Here is a 21,819-nt window from a genome sequence, read left to right on the forward strand (position 1 = left end):
GACAGATTTTTTCTCCACATCCCGAAGGATTCTTGGACCATACTACGCTCCTTAGGAATCTACACTGTGGAACAGAGAGAAAATGTACCTCTCAACCACAGCACAGATCACAATCTTCTCAATACTCACCATTTCTGTGCTGTTTTGAGCCACAGTGTAAGAGTCCCAGGGTTCAAAAGTGAGAACAGTCTGCACCCCAGTCCATGACCTCTCAAACTGCCTCTTATAAGCACTTTGATGAGCTGGTCGGGGGCCTGAACAATGATACCTTACAGCATCAGCTGCCATCTATGTGCCTGTCACCCCACTCAGAAGTCACCTTACCTTACTTCACAGCAGTTAGGACCAGCTCTAGAGCAAAGAGATTGATTTCTAGCCCTGAATTTACAGGGTGCCTACTTCCATATCTCAATTCAACCATCGTACAGGAGATTTCCTACTGCTTACCTTTGGGCCAGGATTATTATAGGTACAGACTGCTCCACACAGGGTATTCTCCCAGGTTCACTTCATTGTAGTGGCATACTAACCCCAGTACAGTGACTGGACTTTATCAGCACCAACCTGATGCAGTACAAGTGAGAGCGCTCCTCTCACTACCCACATTCACCACCTTGGGACACATGTCTCCCTAATATGCTGGGGAGCTCACCTACACAACAACAAGGTTCAGGACAAATGGCCTTCCACAGAAATGATCTTCCATATCACTCTTTTGGGGCTAGGGGCTGTCAGGAGTGCCTGTGCACAAATTCTGCCTTTCATCAAAAACAACACACAAAGATTATGATGGACTTAATGTGACCTGTATGTTTTGTATAAAGGAGCTGCTAGATCTCCCTCCCTCTGCAAGACAGCATTCAAACTTTGGAAGTGATGCACCCATCGCAATGTGCTCATCTCAACTGTCTGTCTACAAGGGATACAGAACGGGATAACCAACAGTCCCAGTTGGAATTTTCTCACGACAATGAGTATATACTGAATTCACAGGTGCTTCAAGATATAGCCACCCTTTGGGGAAACATTCACTGGCAGTTGCCCTCATCTTCCCAGTGGACAGGGCCCACTTGTATGTCTTTTCCCAGTTTCCTACCCTATCCAAGATTCTGTTGAAAATTCAACGAACCAAAGCGAGAGTTATTGTGATTGCCCCTCTTAACTATGACAAGTCTGGCTCCCTTACCTGACACAGATGGCAATATGCCCTCCTGTTCCTCTGACGTCAGCCCATTCCTCACCCACTCTCTCAAAACAATGGGTTGACCTTTCACCCCAACCCATGGGTCCTCCGTCTCTAGGCTTGGATCTTTCTTTGTTCCAAGGCTTAGAAGCAGAATGCTCTGACAAGCTGAAACACATGTTGCAACCCAACCACAAGTTGACCACTCCACATACTTAACTACAAAATGGAAACGACTCCAAGTTTGTACCATTCCAAACAGACAGACCCAACCTCATCTTTCCTCCCTCTGATTTTGCACTACATTTTAAACTCTCACAATGCTCTCACGACAGCATTTCTAATTGCCATCACCTCAGCTAGGCACATAGGAGAAATAGCGGCCCTGATGGCACACCCATCATTCATGGCCTTTGTCTTAAAAACCACTCTAAGGCCATATCCCAAGTTTCACCCTACTTTTTCTGCACTTTCCATATGAATCAACAGATCCATCTCCCTGTTTTTTCCCAAAACCACATTGTGACAACTGGGAGACAATTGTGCATATGCTAGATATTAAAAGGACATTATCATTCTACTTGGACAGGACTAAGGACTTCAGGAAATCCCCTAAACTCTTCCTTTTGTTCACAGAAAGATCGAAAAGCTCTGTGATATCTCCTCAGAGATTATCCAAATAGATCTCTAATTGCATTAATCACTTAGCAAGGGCGCAACTTGCTTCCGTCCATACGCACTCCATAAGATCAGTTCCTACCTCAATCATATTCCATAGGGATACTCCTATCTCCCCAATCTATAGAGCAATGATTGGGGCCTCTGTCCATACTTTCGCAGAACATTATGCGATCACTGAAGATTTGGCCGCTGACACCATCTTCGACTCCACAATACCCTCTGTAGTAAAAGACTCTGCTCCGAAGTCCCAGTCTCTAGTGGTGGGTACTGCTCTGGAGTCGCCTAAAGTGGAGCATCCATAAGGACGCTACTTGAAGAAGAGGAAGTTACTCACCTTGTGCCGTAACGATGATTCTTCGAGATGTGTGTCCCTGTGGGTGCTCCATAACCCGCCCTCCTCCCCTCTACTTCAGAGTTCTCTATAGGGCTCTGTGGTAGAGAAGGAAGTGCGGGGGGTTCGCTCGTGCAGTGCTAAATAGCCTCTAGGCAGACCACTAGGGAGGGAGAGCACATGCATGGGCTCAACTGCGCACTGCTACCAAACATGTCTGATTAGAGGTGCAGGGGCACACAGACACTGAAAGTGAAGCATCCATAGGGACACACATCTTGAAGAACCATCGTTACTGCACAAGGTGAGTAACTTCCTTTTCATTCCCCCTCATTTCTCACTGTCCACCAGGGGGCTAGTCAGGGCTCAGACTGAGAACGTTTCAAGGTCGAGCTTATTAAAAAAAAATTATGGCCTGCTTTTTTTTTTCCCCCTAGACCTGCTGCATGCTCTCAGCTCCTGCTGGAGTCAGTTGTGGTCCGTAATTAGGGTGTTTCTTGACTGTGTTGAAAGGTGTCCCTCTTTCACCTCTGTAAACTGTTACCTCACAAGACTTCACACTCACAACTCACATCTGAGTTAGTTTGAAGAGAGAATGTTTCTTTTTAACAGCAAAGTCCTCATCTCTGTAATGAGGTTACCTGTGGTTCTCTTATGTAACATCATGCATGTGGTCGCCTCTGTGTCTTGTACTTTAAAATACTACAGCTTGCAGGCCGGAAACTTACTTCGCAGCATAGCTTGTGGCAATGAACCACAACAGAGGGTGAAGAGCAGCATTCATACTGAGAAACTGCTGACATGTAGAGGTAAAGAAACATGCCTCTGTGCCTCTGTGTTTCTTTTCTTCTCTATAATGTTTAAAGGAGGTCTGAAATCTTTTTATATATAAATATATATTTATAAATATAGACTTCATCTACACCAGGGGTGGGCAAACTACGGCCCGCAGGCCACATCTGGCTCTCCAGCTGGTTTAATCCGGCCCTTGAGCTCCTGCTGGGGAGCAGGGTCGGAGGCCGCTCCGTGTGCTTGGCGAGGCTCCTAGAAGTAGCAGTATGTCCCCCTTCCAGCTCCTACGTTTAGGGGCAGACAGGGGGCTGCGTGGGCTGCCTCCACCCTAAGCACCACCCCTGCAGCTCCCATTGGCCGGGAACTGCAGCTAATGGGAGTTGCAGGGGCGGTACCTGCGGACGGGGCAGCGCACAGAACAGCCTGGCTGCACCTCTGCATAGGAGCCAGAAGGGGGACATGCTGCTGCTTCCAGGAGCTGCTTCAGGTAAGCACCACCCGGAGCCTGCACCCCTGACCCCCTACCCTACCCCAGCCCTGATCCTTCTCCCACACTCCAACCGTGTACCCTAGCCCGAAGCCCCCTCCTGCACCCTGAACTCCTCATTTCTGGCCCCACCCCAGACCCTGCACCCCCAGTCAGAGCCCTCACCCCCCCATGCCCCAACCCCCTGCTCCAGCCCTGATTCCCCCTCCCACCCTCCAAACCCCTTGGTCCCAGCCTGGAGCACCCTCCTACACCCAAATCCCTCCTCTCCAGCCCCCACCCCAGAGCCCGCACCTCCAGCTGGAGTCCTCCCCCCACCCGCTCCTGCACCCCAACCCCAATTTTGTGATCATTCATGGCCCACCATACAATTTCCATATCCAGATGTGGCCCTCGGGCCAAAAAGTTTGCCCAACCCTGATCTACACTGTTTTTTATAGAAGACTACTGACAGCTGGAAAGCTTATTCATCAGAGATACTAACACCAGCCAAACCTAACTGAGAGGGGAAGCTTAATTTTACTCAGGGCTTGTCTAAACACAAAAGTTGTAACAATTTAACCTATACCAGTATAGATAAAGTGGTACAACACTGTGCAGAGTCTGTACAGTGCCTAACACAGTGGAATCCTGGTGCACAATTAGAGCATCTAGGTGCTATGATAATAAAATAAATATCAATAATAAAAGTGTGCACAATTATAGCAGTGTAAATATACCACTATGTTTCCATATGGGAAGAGAAATAAGCTACAGTAGAATCTCAGAGTTGCGAACACCTTGGGAATGGAGGTTGTTTGTAACTCTGAACAAAAAGTTATGATTGTTCTTTCGAAAACTTATAACTGAATATTGACTTAATACAGTTTTGAAACTTTATTATGCAGAAGAAAAATGCTGCTTTCCCCTTTATTTTTTTTTTAGTAGGATTGTTCCATTTTACAACTGCTGTCAGTTCCACTCCACATGTCATCACCAAAGTCCTGATCCAACGCTCATTGAAATCAATGGCAAGACTCCCTTTGACTTCAGTGGGTGTTGGTGGGCATTCCCCCCCCCCCCCCGAGTTGTAGGACTGTATCTATATTCTGGCTCTCTCCAGTTGAGGAAATCTTCCAATGTCTTTGATGATAGGATCTTGTGATGTGCCTCTTCAAAGCCTTCCATAAACACCATCTATTTAAGCTGCCTACTTTCCTTGTGAGGTCCGTACGTATTATTCCCATTTTACAAGGGGAGAGAATGAGGAACAGAAATTTAAGTGACTTTCCAAGGCCACAATTAGAGAGGCAGCACTTCTGTCATGGGGACTGTACTTCTAATTGGTAACAAGGCCAAAAAAAATCCCTGAGGTTTATTACCTGGTGGATCTGTTCCTGTCATTTTATTCTTAATGAAGTAATCCATGTCTGATTCTACGTTACAGTTCTCCAAGCTCAGTCGAACTTCTTCATACATCTGCAAAACAGAAAAGAAGGATTTTAAGTTTCAGCTTTTAGTGATGAGCTCTTAACACAGAATCCTCTGCTAGTATTTCTTTCCATCTTAAAGGGACGCTGTCCATTTTAATCATGTTGTGTATATAAACAGGTTTCTCTACTTATGCTGTGGACAACACCTTAGAATATGAGGAAGTTGGGAGACCAGGTTTAAAAGCTTTAAAAGCTTCTAAACCCTGGTACTAAAGGGTTCTTTTAATCCACTGGAAAGAGGCATCACAAGAACCAGTGATTGGAAGTTAAAGCCAGACAAACTAAAACTAGAAAGAAGATAAATGTTTTTAACAGTGAGAATGATTAGAACAAGGAAAGTGGTGGAATCTCCATCTTGAAGTCTTCAAATCAAGGCTGGTTGCCTTTTGAGAAGAAGGCTTGAGCTCAGTAACTTGTGCTGACTAAATACAGGGGTAACTGGGCCTGTGTTAGAAAGGGGTCAGACTAGATCATCACACGGTCCCTTCTGGCCTTTAAATCTGTTAATCAGTTTCAGCAGTTTGTTATTTCCAAAGAACCAGGTCTCCTGCACTGAAGTCAGTAGAGCTCTGCGTCTGTGCAGACCTGTGTAGGATTACACCCACACGGATGCGGGAGTGGGGGAGAAAAAGATTACTGATTTTTCCCACACTTTTAAGAAAACTGTATAATGCAAACAAAATTCCACAGGACATGCCTGAAATTTCTCATCCAAAAAACTCGTGGGAGCAGAAGAAGACAGGAGACAGTAGTTTGATGGGTCACATGCATGTAAAGATTTTCACTATTAAAATGGAAGTAGTCAATTTTTCTCTGTATAAAAGGAATAACAATAAAAAAAATCCTTATTTAAAGCTGACTTGGAGATTTGAGATTCTACCTCATAACTTGGGGAGAGGGGACAGAAGCTTGGTGGCACCAAGTTTGCTATAGAATCTCAGAGTCTGTGCTGGCCTAAATATTCATTTTTAATTCAGTGGGGAGGGCAAACCTGGCTCATGGTTTCTTGCTCTGGACAAGTGTGGTAAGATGGACATCACCATTGCTGGAGTCATTTGATGAGTGTGGAGAGGGGTGAGCCAGTAAGGTGGCTTTAGAGGACATATTTTTCTCCATGCACAAGGACTGGGATTTCTTGGGGAAAAGTTTGTACCTCATCATCCTTCACACACTGCATGGACAGCTGGTTACAGTGAACCCAAAGGGAGTTCCGGAGGATGGTGATACGATCACATTCCTGGAGCTGAAAGGCCTAAATCCAAAAGAAGAGATGTCAAGCAACATGGTAATTATTATTATTTATTATGTGTAATGCAGTAGCACCTAGAAGTCCAAATCATAGATCAGGATCCCACTGTGCAATGTTTGTACACCTGCAAACCTTTCTGAAACACGCTACAGTCAGGATGCACTATCAACTATAGAAAATAATCTTAAAAATAAATCCACTTTTACATTTAGTCACTCAAATTGCAAACAGCAGATGAGAGGTTTTTACCTGACTTTTCTAAATTCACTCTGAGTATCTTTCCCAGACCTGAAGACGAGCTCTGTGTAAGCTCAGAAGGTTGTCTCTTTCACCAACAGAAGTTAGTCCAATACAAAATATTATCTCACCTTTCACTAAATTAAGGATTGTTATTCCTTTTGACCCAAGTAGCTAGCTAAATATTCAGGGTCTTATAAGTTGCAAGTTAGGAAGAAGAAATTGATGGTGGCGTTAAATACTTTTTTGATGCAGTCCGGTTTCCCTGAACACAAGAGGAACGAAACAGGAGATAATATCCTTGCTCCAAACCTGTTTTAGCCAGCACCCAGCCCAAAAGGCCCCTCTGTCGTCTGTTCCAGGACCACACATACTGTGTTTGATTAGGCTGTGTTCGACTTTCTGCTCCTTCTCTGGGCTGGTCAATACTACATAGACTTTGCTGGCATAGCTATGCCAGCAGAGCTCCCTAGTGGAGGTGCAGCATAAATCATCAGAAGAAGTTCTGATGAGATGCACACACCACCTCCCTGAACGATACTAGCTAAGCAAACAGAAGCACTCTTTGTCGTCATAGTTGAGTGTACTCTGTGGGTTTTAGCTGCATAGCTATACCAGCAAAACTTTGTAGTGCAGACTATGGCCCTGTCTACGCTATCGGCTAAATCAGCACCACTCTGATCGATGCAGTGGTGTCGATTTAATGGGTCTGGTAAAACACACTAAGTCAATGGGAGAGCACTCTCCCATCGATGTCTGTACTCCACCTCCCTGAGAGGCGGAAGCTATGTCAACAGGAGAGCATCTCCCGCCAACATAGCGCCATGAAGACACCCCGTAAGTCAATCTAAGTTACGTTGACTTCAGTTATGTAATTTACATAACTGAACTGGCATAACTTGGATTGATTTACAGCTTTAGTGTAAACTAGCCCTAAGCCTCTATGGTTGTTTCTGCGCTGTCTTACATGTGTCTCTGTCACATGTACCCCTTACCCAAAACAATACCCAGCAAACCTCCCTACTCATATAGCTCAAATTCCTGAGTGGCCTTTGTGGCATTACACCCCATATTCTTCATTGTAATATTATTATGATCTGAGTGGGGCATAATTATGATGTATGTTGTGCAAGATGTGTCATATGAGGTATCATTGAAAAGGTCATGATGTATTGAATATGATTATCCTATTTGTATGTAGGTGGTATTTTTGTATCTGAAGTTAGGAATATTGTCTATTACATCTATTACAAATGTGTTTACACCTGGGGAATGCCCACTAGACAGAATGCAATCAGTCTAGATGGGAAGGGCCATTAGGGAGAACAATAGGTTTTAGAAGATGCTAATCTCCCACCAGGGAACCTTCCTGGGGACACTGAAAACAGGCTCTGAGTCATGGCTGCGGTGGCCCTACAGAGATATGTGACCAAGTCACCTGTTACTGGACTCCATCATAATTTCAGTGTTTTTCCACTGGCTGGGAGTGGAAATCACACTGGGAAACAAAGGGTTCCCGCCATATGCTAAAACTATTTAAGGCAGGGAGTGACATCATGGTTCATTCTTCACTGACTCCCCACCCAAGAAAGAAGGCTGCTGGAAACACCTGAGAAACAAAAAGACTGAGTTGGGGGAGAAGAGCTGAACCCAGGCTAGAGCCTGTGAAAGGAATAACTGGAGTTTTAAGCTGCAAGCAAGTGGAGCTTGCCTTCAAGAATCTCTACAATCTGCTTAAAACAACATTTAGGGTGAGAATTTGCTACACATATCCAATTTCTTTGGTATATTAAGCTTAGTTTGTGTGTGTTTTATTTGCTAGGTAATCTGCTTTGGTCTGTTTGCTTTCCTTTATAATCACTTAAAATCTATCTTTATGTAGTTAATAAACTTGGGTTTTTTTGTCTAAAATCAGTGTGTGTGGAAATCCTAATTTGGGACAGAAAGCTGTGTATATTCCTCTCCACATTGAATGCACAGAATTCTGTCCAGTGCAAGATGGTATAATTTTGGGTTTACCCCCTAGAGAGGGGTGTGCACTTGAGTACTGGGCAGTTCCTCAGCTGAGCCTTCCCATGCAGAGCTGATCTCAGCATCTGTGTGAAGCTGCAGCTGGATATGTCCCAACCTGTATGTGTGCTGGTAAAGTGCATTCGAAAGCCTGAGGGAGGGCTTGGCAGGTATGCACAGCAATACAGAGTAAAGGGATCCTAGGTGAGCTCAGTGCTACTCCAGTTCCAGGTGGCACCCTGAGGTGGGGGGACCCATCACAGCCTTAGGTGTGCCTTTGGTTTGGGTGGTGTCGTGCCTATATTTTGATTTGAAAACTGCTGTTATTTCACAAAGGAGCTTAACTGTTCCTGCTATCTTTAATGAAGGGTAGTGGGTTACACTCACAAGCTTCAGGAAAGTTTAACCCAACCTTTAACAATATGTTTCCCTGACAAAAAATAAAGGGGGAAAGAGGAGAAGGGGACAGCACTGTGATTTGAATAGCAAATGATCCCAAGGATTTAGAACCCAGAACCCTTTTGTAATAGGATGGGGGGGACAAGCTTTTTGGATTTATAATACAGGTAATACCCGAATGCAAAGCTTTGGAAAAAAACTTTATGTAGAAACTGTTGGATTCATGCACTGTTATTTCTAAGACTATTTGTGTAGTAGAAAAGAGTTTTTGTTTCTTCAGAGTTCACTTGCTCCTCTCTTCCTCTGTTTGAAGTACTAATACGTTAGCAGAGCTATTGTTGGGGGGGTGGCTTTTGGTGTGAATTCAAGAGGAGAAATGGGCAGGTAAATTTTTTAAAACTATTTTTACAGCAGTCAGAAATAAAATTGATCTCCAAGCTGAAGTGTTCTTCTAAATAGAATGTGCTTATTTGTTTTCCATAAGGTGTGGAAAGCTCAAACTCTTCTAGCCATCTGCTCCCCTCTTTTTTGTTACTATTTGCGTCCATACAACCACAAAAGTACATGTAACGTTTTACAAAATATTGAGCAAGATACAGTCCCTGTCTTCTAAAGATCTCATCATGTAAGAAATAAGGCATGGCACAGCAATGGAGGGAGGGTGTGGAGAAACCTGCTGATGAAAAGAAAAAGGTAGGAAGCGTTTCTGGGAGAAGTAGCTTTTAAGGAGAGATTGAAAGAGATGAGAGAAAGTATTTCATTTGGGGCAGCAACTCAGCAAAGTACTTAAGCATATGGCTAAAGTTAAGCACTACAGGGACTTCTGAACACAGGAAGCCATTTGCAGTGCATAACTACCATTCTATTGCTCATAAGTGCGTCAGTTCATTAAAACGGACACTATTATTCTGTTGTAGATGGTGAACTTAACATGCCAACTACATATGCACATGTCCACATACTGATTTTTATAAGTTTTTATAACTTTCATAAATTGCTAGCTTAGAACCCCCTTAGAAATTTAGTAGTCCTGGATTTAGCCACAAGCACATCTAGAAGGGACTCAATAATTCCGTTTCCTGAAGAATGATAAATCTGTACTAACTGCAGCAGGCAGGCTCTGGCAGGGTTCTGAAGAGCACTTCCAGTCTGGGGGGTATGTATCGTGGTGATGGAAAGGGGGGGGAGGGGAAAAAATCTGATTCTTGGGGGAAACTTCAGATTTTTGACACCATTTCTGTAGAATGGTTGCCATGCCAGCTATGGGACAATTCCAGAAAGTGAAAGCTACAGGGAGGCAGGGATGATGTAAAAATACCTGGCAAGCATACAGAAGCAGACCACAAACAGATTCTCTGTGGGCTAAGACGAGTTGGAAGCTCCTGGACTTAAACTGGTGTTCAGGCACTTTTAAAATGTGCGCTTCAGTCACTTGGGAAATAGGTTTAACTTGGCTTTGATTTAAATAAGGCAGTCCTAAAACTATCAGGATCTTGTATTCCACCCTGGGTTAGATCCTCAGCTGGGGGAAATGGGCAGCGTACTGCTGTAACTATGCCAATTTAGACCAGCTGAGGATCTAGCCGCCTAAATTTAATGGGCAAGCAAGAAAAGCTTAAGCAAGTCAGAAAGCTAACAGCTATACTTTAAATCCATGGTAGTGTCAAGTGTACTCTTGCAGCAGTCATCTCTAGCTCATCACAGACCATCAGAAGTACGTTTCAGATCCCCTCAGTCCTAGATGTAGTGTTACCACTGAGATCCATGAATGAGTAAAATAAGAAAAATGCACAAACAAATGGTTACAAAGGTCAAAATATTTACCTCACAGGTGCTGATATGTTCCTTCTCCCACTCCATTCTGGCCTTATCCAGCTGTTCTATATACTGCCTGTACATCCTCTCTGTAAATAGAGACGTGAAACAGAAACTTCCCGACTGAGACAAGATAATGCAGGACCCCGCATCTCCTCTTGTTAAGTATGGTGTGACTTTACTTTGGTAAAACATAGCCCTAACCTATATCCTACAGAATATAGTACAATAGAACCTGGTTAAGCAGAAAAATGACTGGGTTAGCTCATGGTATTTTTACTGGAGAGAATGATCTCTCTGACTTGCCACAGGTACACCACAAACATCTCAACTGGCAATGTGTATGTTGATAGCAAGCATGGGCTCTTAGTCTTGAGTGATATTTTAGGATTGCATTGTCCAAAGTGAACAAGGTGCCCAAGAAAGACACAGAAGGACCCACCCAACTGGCAGAGGGATTTTCTTGAGGGCTTGCGGGTGGAATGCTCCATTTCACAGACCCAGAGCATATGCGAGTTTACTGTGTTTCTGATAATGAGGATGTGTATACATGGCAGCTGGGAGGTATGACTCCCAGCTTCAGACAAACACGGGAAAGCTCTGCTTGATTTAGCATGCTAAAAATCACACTGTGGCCACGGTGTAACAGGCAGCAGCTCAGGCTATCTGCCCAAGTACAATCCAACCTGGCTCCTTGTGTATGTATTTGGGCAGCTAGCCCGAGCTGCCACCCATGCCACTTCAGCTACGCTGCTATTTGTAGGCTGAGCTAGCGCACATCCATCTCCTGAACTGGGAATTACACCTCCCTGCTGCAGGGTTGATGTACCCTCCCTGAGTTTGGGGTCATAGCCGGATCCAGAGAACATCGCCATATTAGCTTGCCCACATGTAAGAGTGCATACCTAAGTCTTCCTTGCCCTGGGTTAGGGTGGCGAGGACCCAAATAATGTTAAAGAACAAATGGAAAAGAAGCCCCAATATTAAAGTGTTTTAAATAAATTGTAGAATACATAAAGGGGATCCCCTAAATATATGCAGCATCAGCTTTATCTTCCTTTAGTGGAATGTAAATTTGGGGGGGGAGTCTAAGGTAGCTGACAGTTGTCTTTAATGACACTTCCATTAGTTTAGGAGTCTTTAGGAATCTGCACTTCTATATGTGGGGGTTTTTCCCTCTTGATAGCATGCCGTTAAATCAACTGGGCGTTAGACTTTATGTGGAACGGTACCTGCTTCCTTTGCTGCGTCTTTGCATTGCTTGGCTTTGTTCTGACTCTGAAATATAAAAAGAAAACACTGAAATTAAGCCCTTTCCATTTTCATATTTTTTCCCTTAGGTCACAATCTGCCTAGTAAAATATTAAGCGTCTGTCCCTGCAAAGAATTGCTACCTAATTTATTGCTATGAATCATCCCATTGACTTTGCATTATTCAAAATAGGAGCAAGATCCTCAGCTGCTGTAAATAGTCATTGCTCCATTGACTTCAATGTAGCTATGACAGTTTGCACAAGGGGAAGCCCTGGTCCTAGGTACTGCACTTGCAATAGCGGCCTTGAGGAGTATGTTCTTATTTTGTTTTAAAAAAGAGTGTTTGCAGTATCTGGCCCCATGTTTGTTCCCACTGATTGAACCTGCTATAAAAGTTATCTAGATACTGCTGTGTAACTTGGAAGTTTTATAAATAGAAATTAATGGCAATTGAAATTCCTTATCTCCTCAGGTACCCATTCAGAGATAAGTAACCAGACTTTTTAAAGGAACACTGTCAAACTTTTACAATATGTTGTGAATGCGAATGTTTCCTGGCTGTTTCCAATAACACATTCATGATTTCAAGGCCAGAAGGGCCCGCTGTGATCATCTAGTCTGACTTCCTGTATAACACAGGCCAAGAACTTCCCCCCAAAACTTCTTAGAGCAGATCACTTAGAGAAAAACATCCAATCTTGATTTTAAAATGGCCAGTGATGGAGAATCCACCATGACCTTTGGGAAACCTAAAAGCAAAACAGAAGCTCTTCTCTTACAGCTTTTAAAAATTGTAAATATGGGCAGGCTATTAATATCCTGGCACTTCCTGGCTTGCCTGGTGATGACAACACATTAATGCCCTGAGCTTGAAGGATGTCTAACATGCTCTCCCATTCAGTCCTTCAAGGTAGTGTTCAGATTACATATTCTTCTAATCATACTCCTCAAGGCTGCTGGATGGAAAACACGTAATGTGTTGGGAGCACCGCATCTTCCCTTCCTTCTTAGTCAATTCCTGTCCTAAACTGTTTGCTGTTGCTCTGCAGAGTTAAACAGCTGATGTGTTCCACCCAAGGGTGTGTGTGTGTGTGTGTGTGTGTATAAAAGTAATCACCCTAAAACTGTTATGGGTGAAATCCTGACCCCATTCAAGTCAATGGGAGTTTTGTCATTGACTTCAATGGGGCCAGGATTTCACCCACTATAAATAAGACCTAATTTGTTACTCGTGTAAGATTTTTAGAACACTGTGGGTATAAAATGTATATTTCCAAAATTCATTTTTAGGTTGATCCTCCCCACCCCCTCCAAAAAAGATGATTTTGGATCTCTGCTTACGCTGCACTGAATTTATGGAGAAAAAGAGAGTTAGTTTATTTTTTTTCTCCATCTGCTTCATTGTAAAATGTTCTCATGAAAGGTTAGTAGGTTGTCAGCTAAACATGTAAGATGATGCAATGAGGGATTGAAATGCCTTGCTTTTCAATTATTTATTTTTAAGTTTGTAAATTTGATGAAACTAAACTATCTACCAGGAGAAAGTTAGATAAAGAAAGGGCATTTCTTGTAAGGTACTGTACCTACTTTGGTTAACATGGGATCCAAAGGTAGAAACAGCGGATTAATGCGTTTCAGACTTTTTCTTTCATTTTTATGAATAATTTGAGGCTTAAAAAAAACCTATTCAGTTTTGCCTTAGGATTCAGGAAGAAACTGAATTTGCATTTTTCAGAATAGCAGCCATGTTAGTCTGTATTCGCAAAAAAGAAAAGGAATACTTGTGGCACCGCACAGACTAACACATTTATTTGAGCATAAGCTTTCGTGAGCTACAGCTCACTTCATCGGATGCATTGGGTGCATCCGATGAAGTGAGCTGTAGCTCACGAAAGCTTATGCTCAAATAAATTTGTTAGTCTCTAAGGTGCCACAAGTACTCCTTTTCTTTTTTGTGAATTTGCATTCTAATGATAGGCCATACCAATTGCCTCACTAAATCTCTCTGTCTCCCATGCTTTTTAAAAACACAGGCAACTATGAACTTGTTCCAATTCTATTGATTCCTTTGTGGAGCAAATTTCCTAGTGAATTTTATGTTTATTAGAACAGAGAGCAGCCTCTGAAATGTGCAAACTCTGATGCAAAGTGGATTGTCCAGGAAAACTACAGAGCTCTCTGCTACCATTGCTTAAATAGCACAGTGATCTCATATACCTTTTCTGTTTGCTTTTGGTTTCCGGAAGCACTTATCCTCTCGAAGGCCTGCTCAGCCTCATCCGCATCCTTGCACTTCTGCTGGTAGGTCTTCTTTGACTGCATTAAAATAAATTCAATAGAATGGTTTCTTTTTGGGCTAGACAACCCTTTTTTGGGGGGTGGGGTTGGGGAGGGGGCTAGATAACCCAGTCTCTTCTGCAGGCAAGGGGAACAAATCAGGCATTAGGTTGGAACAATTTATATTTTAAAAACTTTTAAAAATTAATTTAAATTTTAAAATTGAAAAGGGAACAATTTTAAATTGATATAAGAATGGCCATACTGGGTCAGACCAAAGGTCCAGGTGCCCCAGAGGGAAAGAACAGAACAGGTAATCTTCAAGTGATCCATTCCCTGTCGCTCATTCCCAGCTTCTGGCAAACAGAGGCTAGGGACACCATCCCTGCCCATCCTGGCTAATAGCCATTGATGGACCTATCCACCATGAATTTATCTAGTTCTTTTTTGAACCTTGTTATAGTCTTGGCCTTCACAACATCCTCTGGCAAAGAGTTCCACAGACTGACTGCATTATGTGAAGAAATACTTCCTTTTGTTTGTTTTAAACCTGCTGCCTATTAATTTCATTTGGTGACCCCTAGTTCTTGTGTCATGAGGAGGAGTAAAAAATGCTTCCTTATTTACTTTCTCCACACCAATCATGATTTTATAGACCTCAGTCATAGCTCCCCTTAGTCGTCCCTTGTCCAAGCTGAAAAGTCCCAGTCTTATTAATCTCTCCTCTCACGGAAGCCGTTCCATACCCCTAATTATTTTTGTTGCCCACCTAATCACAGATGGACATAAAAGAGAGAAAAAAAAGCAACCTGGGTGCTGACATATCAAATCAGCAGCACACAAGCAACCCTCTCCAGCATCCCCAAATGTGGTACTGCCACTAGTCACTGTAATTATTTATTTTATGACAGGATGCCTAGATGCCCTATTGAACAGAGCACTGTACAGCCACATAGCTCTTCAGGGCAGGGATTGTTTCTCATTAAATGTCTAAATACTAGAGCTGGATGGGAACTAGATTTTCCATTTCTTGGGAAATTCTGCAATTCTGGGGGGGAAAGTTCCATTCCAAAAGGGAACAAAACAAAAACAAATTTAAATTTCGTGCAAAACAATATTCAGGGGGAGGGAGAATATTGTTTTGGGTTGATAGAAATGTTTCTTTTTGATCAAATTGGAACATTTTATTGTAAATTTATTTTTTTTAAATACTTTAAATATAAATTAAATTTCTAAATGAAACACTGAAACACACCATTCCAAAGCTATCAAAAGGAAACGCTTAAAAAAAGGCATTTTCATAAGGTCAAAGTTTCATTTAAACTATAAAGCTTCATTTTTGAAGAATCAGCATTTTCCAACAGAAAAGCATTCCATCTGAAAACTTCCAATCAGCACTACTGAACACACATGACGGACGAAGAGTAGGAGGGGAAATGACTTGTCCTAAGCCCACACCAGGTGAGTGTTAGAACCAGAACCCAGGTCTCCTGAGTCCCAGTGACCAATGCCCTATCCAGTAGACCACACTGCCTCCCAGGCATCCCACAGGGTTGACCATGACCAGCTTAACACATTTTTAAACATGACTTGCCATGTCCACACTAGGTGCAAAGTCTTGTTCAAAATGGTTGGTGGTTATTTGCCTTACAGTAGCATCTAGGTGCCCTGCTCACAGAGCAGGACTCCATTGTGCTAGGTGCTGTACAAACACAAAACAAAAAGGCAGTTCTTCCTCTTGCCCCCCAGGACCTTACAATTTAAGTAACAAGAAAAAACAGGTGGGTATAACAAACGTGCAGAAGCCTAACAAAACAATACTAGTCAGCATGGTAGACAGTGGCCTCAAAACACCAGCTGCCTGTCTGTCATCAAGTTTTTTGTGGCTTCATGGAAAAGGACAGTTGTAAGAATGGATTTGAAGGAGAATAAGGAGTTAATTCTATGGATTTGACAAGGAGTACCTCCCATGGATAGAGGCAGCATAGGAGAAAGCACAAAGGTGCGTGTTTTGAAAACTGAACGAGTGGGTGATGCCAGCTGGCATCATTATCAGAGTGGAGGTTAAAACATGACCATTTTCCTAGTTCTAGACATAGCACTACTTAAGCAACAGAGCTGCTCTCCGTGTTTATCTGAGTTATAGATGCCAACCTCAGCCACAAAAATATGTTTTCCCTGCTTTTCACTCTAGTTAGCCCTCCAAAGTTAACAACTCCAGCAGAGGATGCTAAATTCCATTGTTGCTCATGCATCATCATCATCATTGCCATCTAAGTTCAACCGCTGAGCCAAATTCTCCCATCATTTATACCATTGGAGTTGCACAAGTGATCCTCAGGTCACATCTGGCCTGGTAGAATCTTCATTGATGATGATGATGCATGAGATTGTAGGAATTCACTTGACTTTCAGATCCCCAGGCTGAATGGCAGAAAAAAAAAATCTTAGCATGTAAGCTGTTGAAAACAGAAATAGGGCTGGCACTAACTCAAAGTTAACCCTCAAGGTGCTGTAAGAGACCTTTAACTGGGCATGGCAGGGAAAACATGCTTCCATGTGTTAACCTCATGGGTTGGAAACACATACTCTTTTTACTTTATTTCATCATGTTCTTGACATCCCTTTAAGATATTGTCTGCGACGAAAATTTCACCCTCCCACTTTTGGTGAATTGTCCACCATTTGCAACTGGATGAATGTATTATTAAACCACAAAACTTACCTCCATTGTTTTCTTATAAAGGGACACCTTGCTCTTTTGCACACGATCCATTGCAATCTCGTACTGTAAGAAACACAGGGCTAAGCATTTCTCCTTTTAGTGGCAGAACTACAAGAGCAATGGTTGCACCATTACTAAGAACCATGTTCCTGTGCGGAAAATGCCTTGACGTTGTTTTTGTAACTGACGCCCTTCTAAATAACACAGAGTGCAATAGTGCAAAGCTAGGAAAAATTAATCCAAGATAATTTTGCTTCAGTGGCTTCCATTAATAGCCAAGAGGATGTGTCTTCGTTTTCTCTCCTTATCTTAAGAAGCTTAAATAGCATTACACCCAGTCATGCTGTACATAAGCTTTGCCAGCTGAGTTCTGTGTAACAGCACAAGCCCTGGGATAGGATCTTGTGCTGCTGCTGTGTTTGTGCAGGCAAACCAGTGCCCCACCTTGCTGAGTAAGGACTTCTATCCATTCCAAATATGAGCAGATCCTCTGTGATTAATAACAGATCCCTTTACCTCTGTCAAGTGATTATATTTTACCTAATTTCCATGGGCATCAGCAGATTAGCTTGAAAGGGCATTGGCCCAGCCTCTTCTTCTATTTGACATGGTTTGAAATACCCAGCTCCAAGCTTAAAAACGAGAGTCTTTCCTATTCAGCAGCCAGACATGACTCTGATCCCATGACACAGTTTTTTTTAACAGAGCTTGATCTGAACACAGCTGGCTTTGTTTCAGATTATGAAAATTCAATATATGTAATGCTTCTCTCCCAACATCCTTGGCTGATCACCAGAGATCCTAGTTTTCCATGATAAAAAAAACCCCAAAATTCTCTGATTTAAAAAAAAACACACCATAAAAATACACATTTTTCTGCACTTAAAATGAAATGCTGAACTTTAGTTTCCCTAGCCACAATATATACAAGTATCAGCTGAACACAATGCTTTATTGATGTACAGTAGAAACCGTTTATCTTAGCCTCCATTATCCGGTTCTCCACATTAACTGAACCACCAGCTGCCCAGGGCTGACAGCGACAGAGCTCGGGCAGTCAGCTTCAGATGGCTGGGGATCTGGCTGTCAGTGCCACGTGAGGCTAACTGCCCAAGCCTCCCCCCGCCCATCTTAAAATAAGGGCTAGAAAGCTCTTTGTAAATTCTCCCAATTATCCCAATTTTTGATTATCTGATCTGGCCCCAGTCCCAGCTAATCGGATAAATGGGGTTCCACTGTAAATTTGAAGCACATTCAAAAATCAACAACAAGAGGGGGAGATTGCATGCACTCAGTAAGTGACGCTGGTACTTTTAGTAAAATGTAGTTAATTGTTAATATGTTTTTATTTTTTCACAAAATTTAAAAACTATAGCAATGCTCTGTAAAAATACAAATTCTGCATTTTTCCGTGGGAAACAGATTTCTAGGGTCCCTGCTGATTACTGCTCTAAATGCTTAATCCCTTTTTTTAACTTTGGCTAAGAGGTTGCTTCTATAACATCCTGCCGGAGCACTAAAATATACCGCAAATGTGGTAGTAGCAAAGAGTTTGAGCCTTGTGTTGAACTCAATGCCTCGATCATCTCATCTGTGATGTTGGGGAAATGCTGGGAATCAGGGTTTCTTCCTTGGAGAAGATGGCAGGGAGAGGGGCATGGACAGCAGGTGTCGAAGGCCAGGGTAGGCTGAGCCTCCCCAAACAGTCTTGCATGGCCTTGCCTATGCTCCATCCCCAGGACCCTTCCTGCTTCCCGGCACTGTGCTGTGGGGGGCTCTTTCCCCTGTGGCCGGAACTAATGGGGGCTAGCCTGTGCTCCAGGGCTGGGAGGAGGGGTGCCGGCAGCCATGTAGGGGGGACCCTCTGGGCTTCAGCAGGCCGGGTGGGGCCTCTGGCAGAAGGGGCGGGCCGTGCTGGAGGCTAGCCTCCCCGAGCCCAGGGTTCACCCGCCGCCCATGGGGAGAGGAGTCTAATTCTGCAGTCTCTAGACCTTATTCAAGCAAAACTCCCCCTGGTGCCAACAGAGGTGTTGCCTGAGTAAGGGCCAAATGGTGCAGTCCAGAATGCTGCTGTTGCAGAGCTAACACAATGCACAAAGACACACACTGCTGTGTTTTGGGAGCTCACTGGAAATGCTGGCACAGTTTGCTCTAGTGCTACTTTCTCGGCAGCCAGCCGCATGGGTGACTGAAAGGAAAACCTGCAACAGACATGGAGAATCCAGAAGAGGCCTTTGTGTTGCTCCCAACTCCCAGTAAAGGTTTCTCTTGAAGACTTCAAATGTAGAACTATTTCAAGAAGATACAGCCCGTTTCATGCAACTCTCCAAGTAGTAAATGGGATGGTGGAGGAGATAAATACTGATTCAAATATGAAACAGACATGGAGTTGTCTCTAAATCGAATGTGCTTCATGAAGCAGCTGCGGAGCTTGAAAATCAGACAACAGCACTGTCAGAAACAGGATTGTTTTTACCCACCCTGAAATTCTGGAGTGTTTCATTGGCTGGGTTCCCATCTGTCTTGTGCAATTGAGATGGTGAAGTTGGTGCACTTGGAACTACCTGGATCTGTCCTGTTTTGTTTTAAAGGGGCATGGGATGTGGAAATTTTGCATGGCTGTCAAAAATCATTGTTGTTTTCAGTGGCAAGTAGACAAGCCCTTTATTTATTCCCAGATAGAACCAGAGAGGGTGTAAAACATTAACATTGTCACTCGATTAGCAGATACCTTGTTCAAAGGATGCTGAATTTGGGAGGATCAAATGGGACAATAGCTGGTTTGAACATAGTTGTTTTTTTTAATACAACACCTCTGGTGAATACTAGATTAACATAATTTATCTTGGGGATTTCCAACACCCTCATCATCTTATTACTTAGGCTTCAAGTTCAACACAATGCACAAACCTTTGTTACCGCTTCAATTTCAGTGTATTGTGATGCTCCTACAGGATATTTACTGAAGCAACTTGCTTAGCAAGAATTTTGAAAAGGGATTAAATACTTACAGAAATAAGAAAAGCATCTGCAGTTACATTAGCTAGAAAGTGAAAGTGACAAGGGCTCTGAGTCTTCATAGTTCAGAGCATGATCTCATCACCAGCTGGGATCACAGAGAGACAGAGAGATTCCCCCCAGTATCAAGTTAGCTAGGAGCTTGGAGGAAGGAGGGCAATTATCGTGCTCTGAACCATCCATAGCACACTGCTGGAGACAACCTATGAGAATAAATGGGCCGTTGGTCTGACAATTCTTATCTTTCCTCACCTTTTTTCGTTGCTCTTTCTGTCTTTCTCTGAACTCCTCTATTCCTTTCAGTTCATCCTTCAGCATCAATGCCAGTTGGATATGGGAGTTTCCAACGTTTTCAATTTCTAAGGCAGATGAGAATTTATAGAGAGTCAATGAAAAGGCCTCTAATAAAGACAAAGTCAGGTTTTTCATCAGGTATTTACTGGGAGGTGATATGAATGTATTACTTACATGCACCTGGCAGTCTCAGAAACTTAAGGAGGGCTTTTTTTATTCAGATCATTGTATTATCTCATTAATTAAAGGAGGATAGGACTCATCCCAATCCCCTTGATGTCTACAACATATATGTGTCCAGAACTGCTGCTGTTTGTGACATGCCAAGATTATGCATGGCAGGAGAATGTAAACAGAAATACTTTTATCTGGCCCCCTTTCACATCTTCATATTCCCACCACGCACCTCCAAACTTTACCCTTTCTTTTTAAGGGCGCTCTCTCTTCCCCCTCCATGCCTATTTTTAGACCTCCCTATTGACCCCAGGTTTCTTATCCACATTGTGATCACCTTCCCGCCCATCACACTTCTTGACATCAGTCTCTCTTGTCAGCCACTTCCCAGTTACAGTCAGGCTTGTCCCAGCACTGCCATCCAATGAGGGAGGCTGAAAATGGGCAGGGTTCAGTAAAGATGGAAAATATCTTACTCTTGAGGCTAAATTTTAAAATGTCTGGCTAAGATTTTCAAAAGTACTTAGTGATTTTGGGGTGCCCAACTTTGAGATGCCTTGAAAAGGGCCTGTTTTTCAGAAAGTGCTGAGCAACCACCTCTCTGAAAATCAGGCCCCTTCAGACCAGGAGTGATCTTAAATCTCTAGCCACATTTGAAAATCTTGACCTCTTTATCTAAACTGTAGGCAGTGTGTGCAACTGCACCACCCCATTGTATACTAGGTAACTATGCTATTACATTTTAGGAGTGTAAACATTTTAGCATTTAGCCCTTGATGCACAAGAGAATGCATATCCTGCTGTCTTGATGAGCCTGGAGCTTAGATGAGGGTTAGTCATCTGTGACTCAAACCAGATAAGACTGAGCAAGTGTTGGGGAAGAAGCCCAAAAAGTTGGCAAAAATTCCCCTAACTAGGGAAGCGTGGCCACTGTCTGTAGCACAGATGGACAATCTGGGTGTGTTAGACCCTGGGGCATCTCTGAGTGTCCAGGTTGTGACCATGGCGAAGAGTAATTTCTGCCAACTGTGCTGGTGAGATGGGTGTGCTTTTGCTTACTGTCATTCAGCTGGGGGGATTTGAAGCACCTTACAACTGTAGGGGTGTATGACAGCCCCCAGTTTACAGATGAGTGAACTGAGGCATAGAAAACTAAACATCCTGATTGCTGGAGATGCTGCCTTAAATAATTTGGCCATGGTCACACAGAAAATTAGTCTGCTAGGCGTCACTCATTGGCCAGCTGGTCCTTTTTGATTATGTTTCAACCTTGTGTGGTCAACTCATTGGTGTGGGGTTGGGATCCTATTACCAAAAAGAGGAGGAAATCCCTTTTCTTATTAAGGGGTTGGGCTGGGAGGGGAAGTATAGTTCCTAGTGCAGAGACCTGAGGATCTTAACTGGAGACAGTTTTAAGGCTC

The 21,819-nt window shown here is 43.2% G+C and overlaps 1 protein-coding gene across 1 annotated transcript in view; it reads right to left on the bottom strand.

Moving 5' to 3' along the window:
• The window catches only part of PSTPIP1 (proline-serine-threonine phosphatase interacting protein 1), a 99,030-nt gene that overhangs the window by 18,418 nt on the left and 58,793 nt on the right, over positions 1–21,819 (bottom strand). Inside the window, exons 5-11 of the mRNA XM_038420271.2 lie at positions 20,183–20,289; positions 16,913–16,975; positions 14,128–14,226; positions 11,889–11,934; positions 10,666–10,745; positions 6,100–6,198; positions 4,836–4,932 (exon numbers count right to left, since the gene is read on the bottom strand). Coding sequence (XP_038276199.1) covers positions 4,836–4,932; positions 6,100–6,198; positions 10,666–10,745; positions 11,889–11,934; positions 14,128–14,226; positions 16,913–16,975; positions 20,183–20,289 — 591 coding nt within the window. The remainder of the gene's footprint in view (positions 1–4,835; positions 4,933–6,099; positions 6,199–10,665; positions 10,746–11,888; positions 11,935–14,127; positions 14,227–16,912; positions 16,976–20,182; positions 20,290–21,819) is intronic.

This window comes from Dermochelys coriacea, chromosome 10, assembly GCF_009764565.3.
Source record: "Dermochelys coriacea isolate rDerCor1 chromosome 10, rDerCor1.pri.v4, whole genome shotgun sequence".
In the NCBI taxonomy this organism is placed as follows: domain Eukaryota; kingdom Metazoa; phylum Chordata; order Testudines; family Dermochelyidae; genus Dermochelys; species Dermochelys coriacea.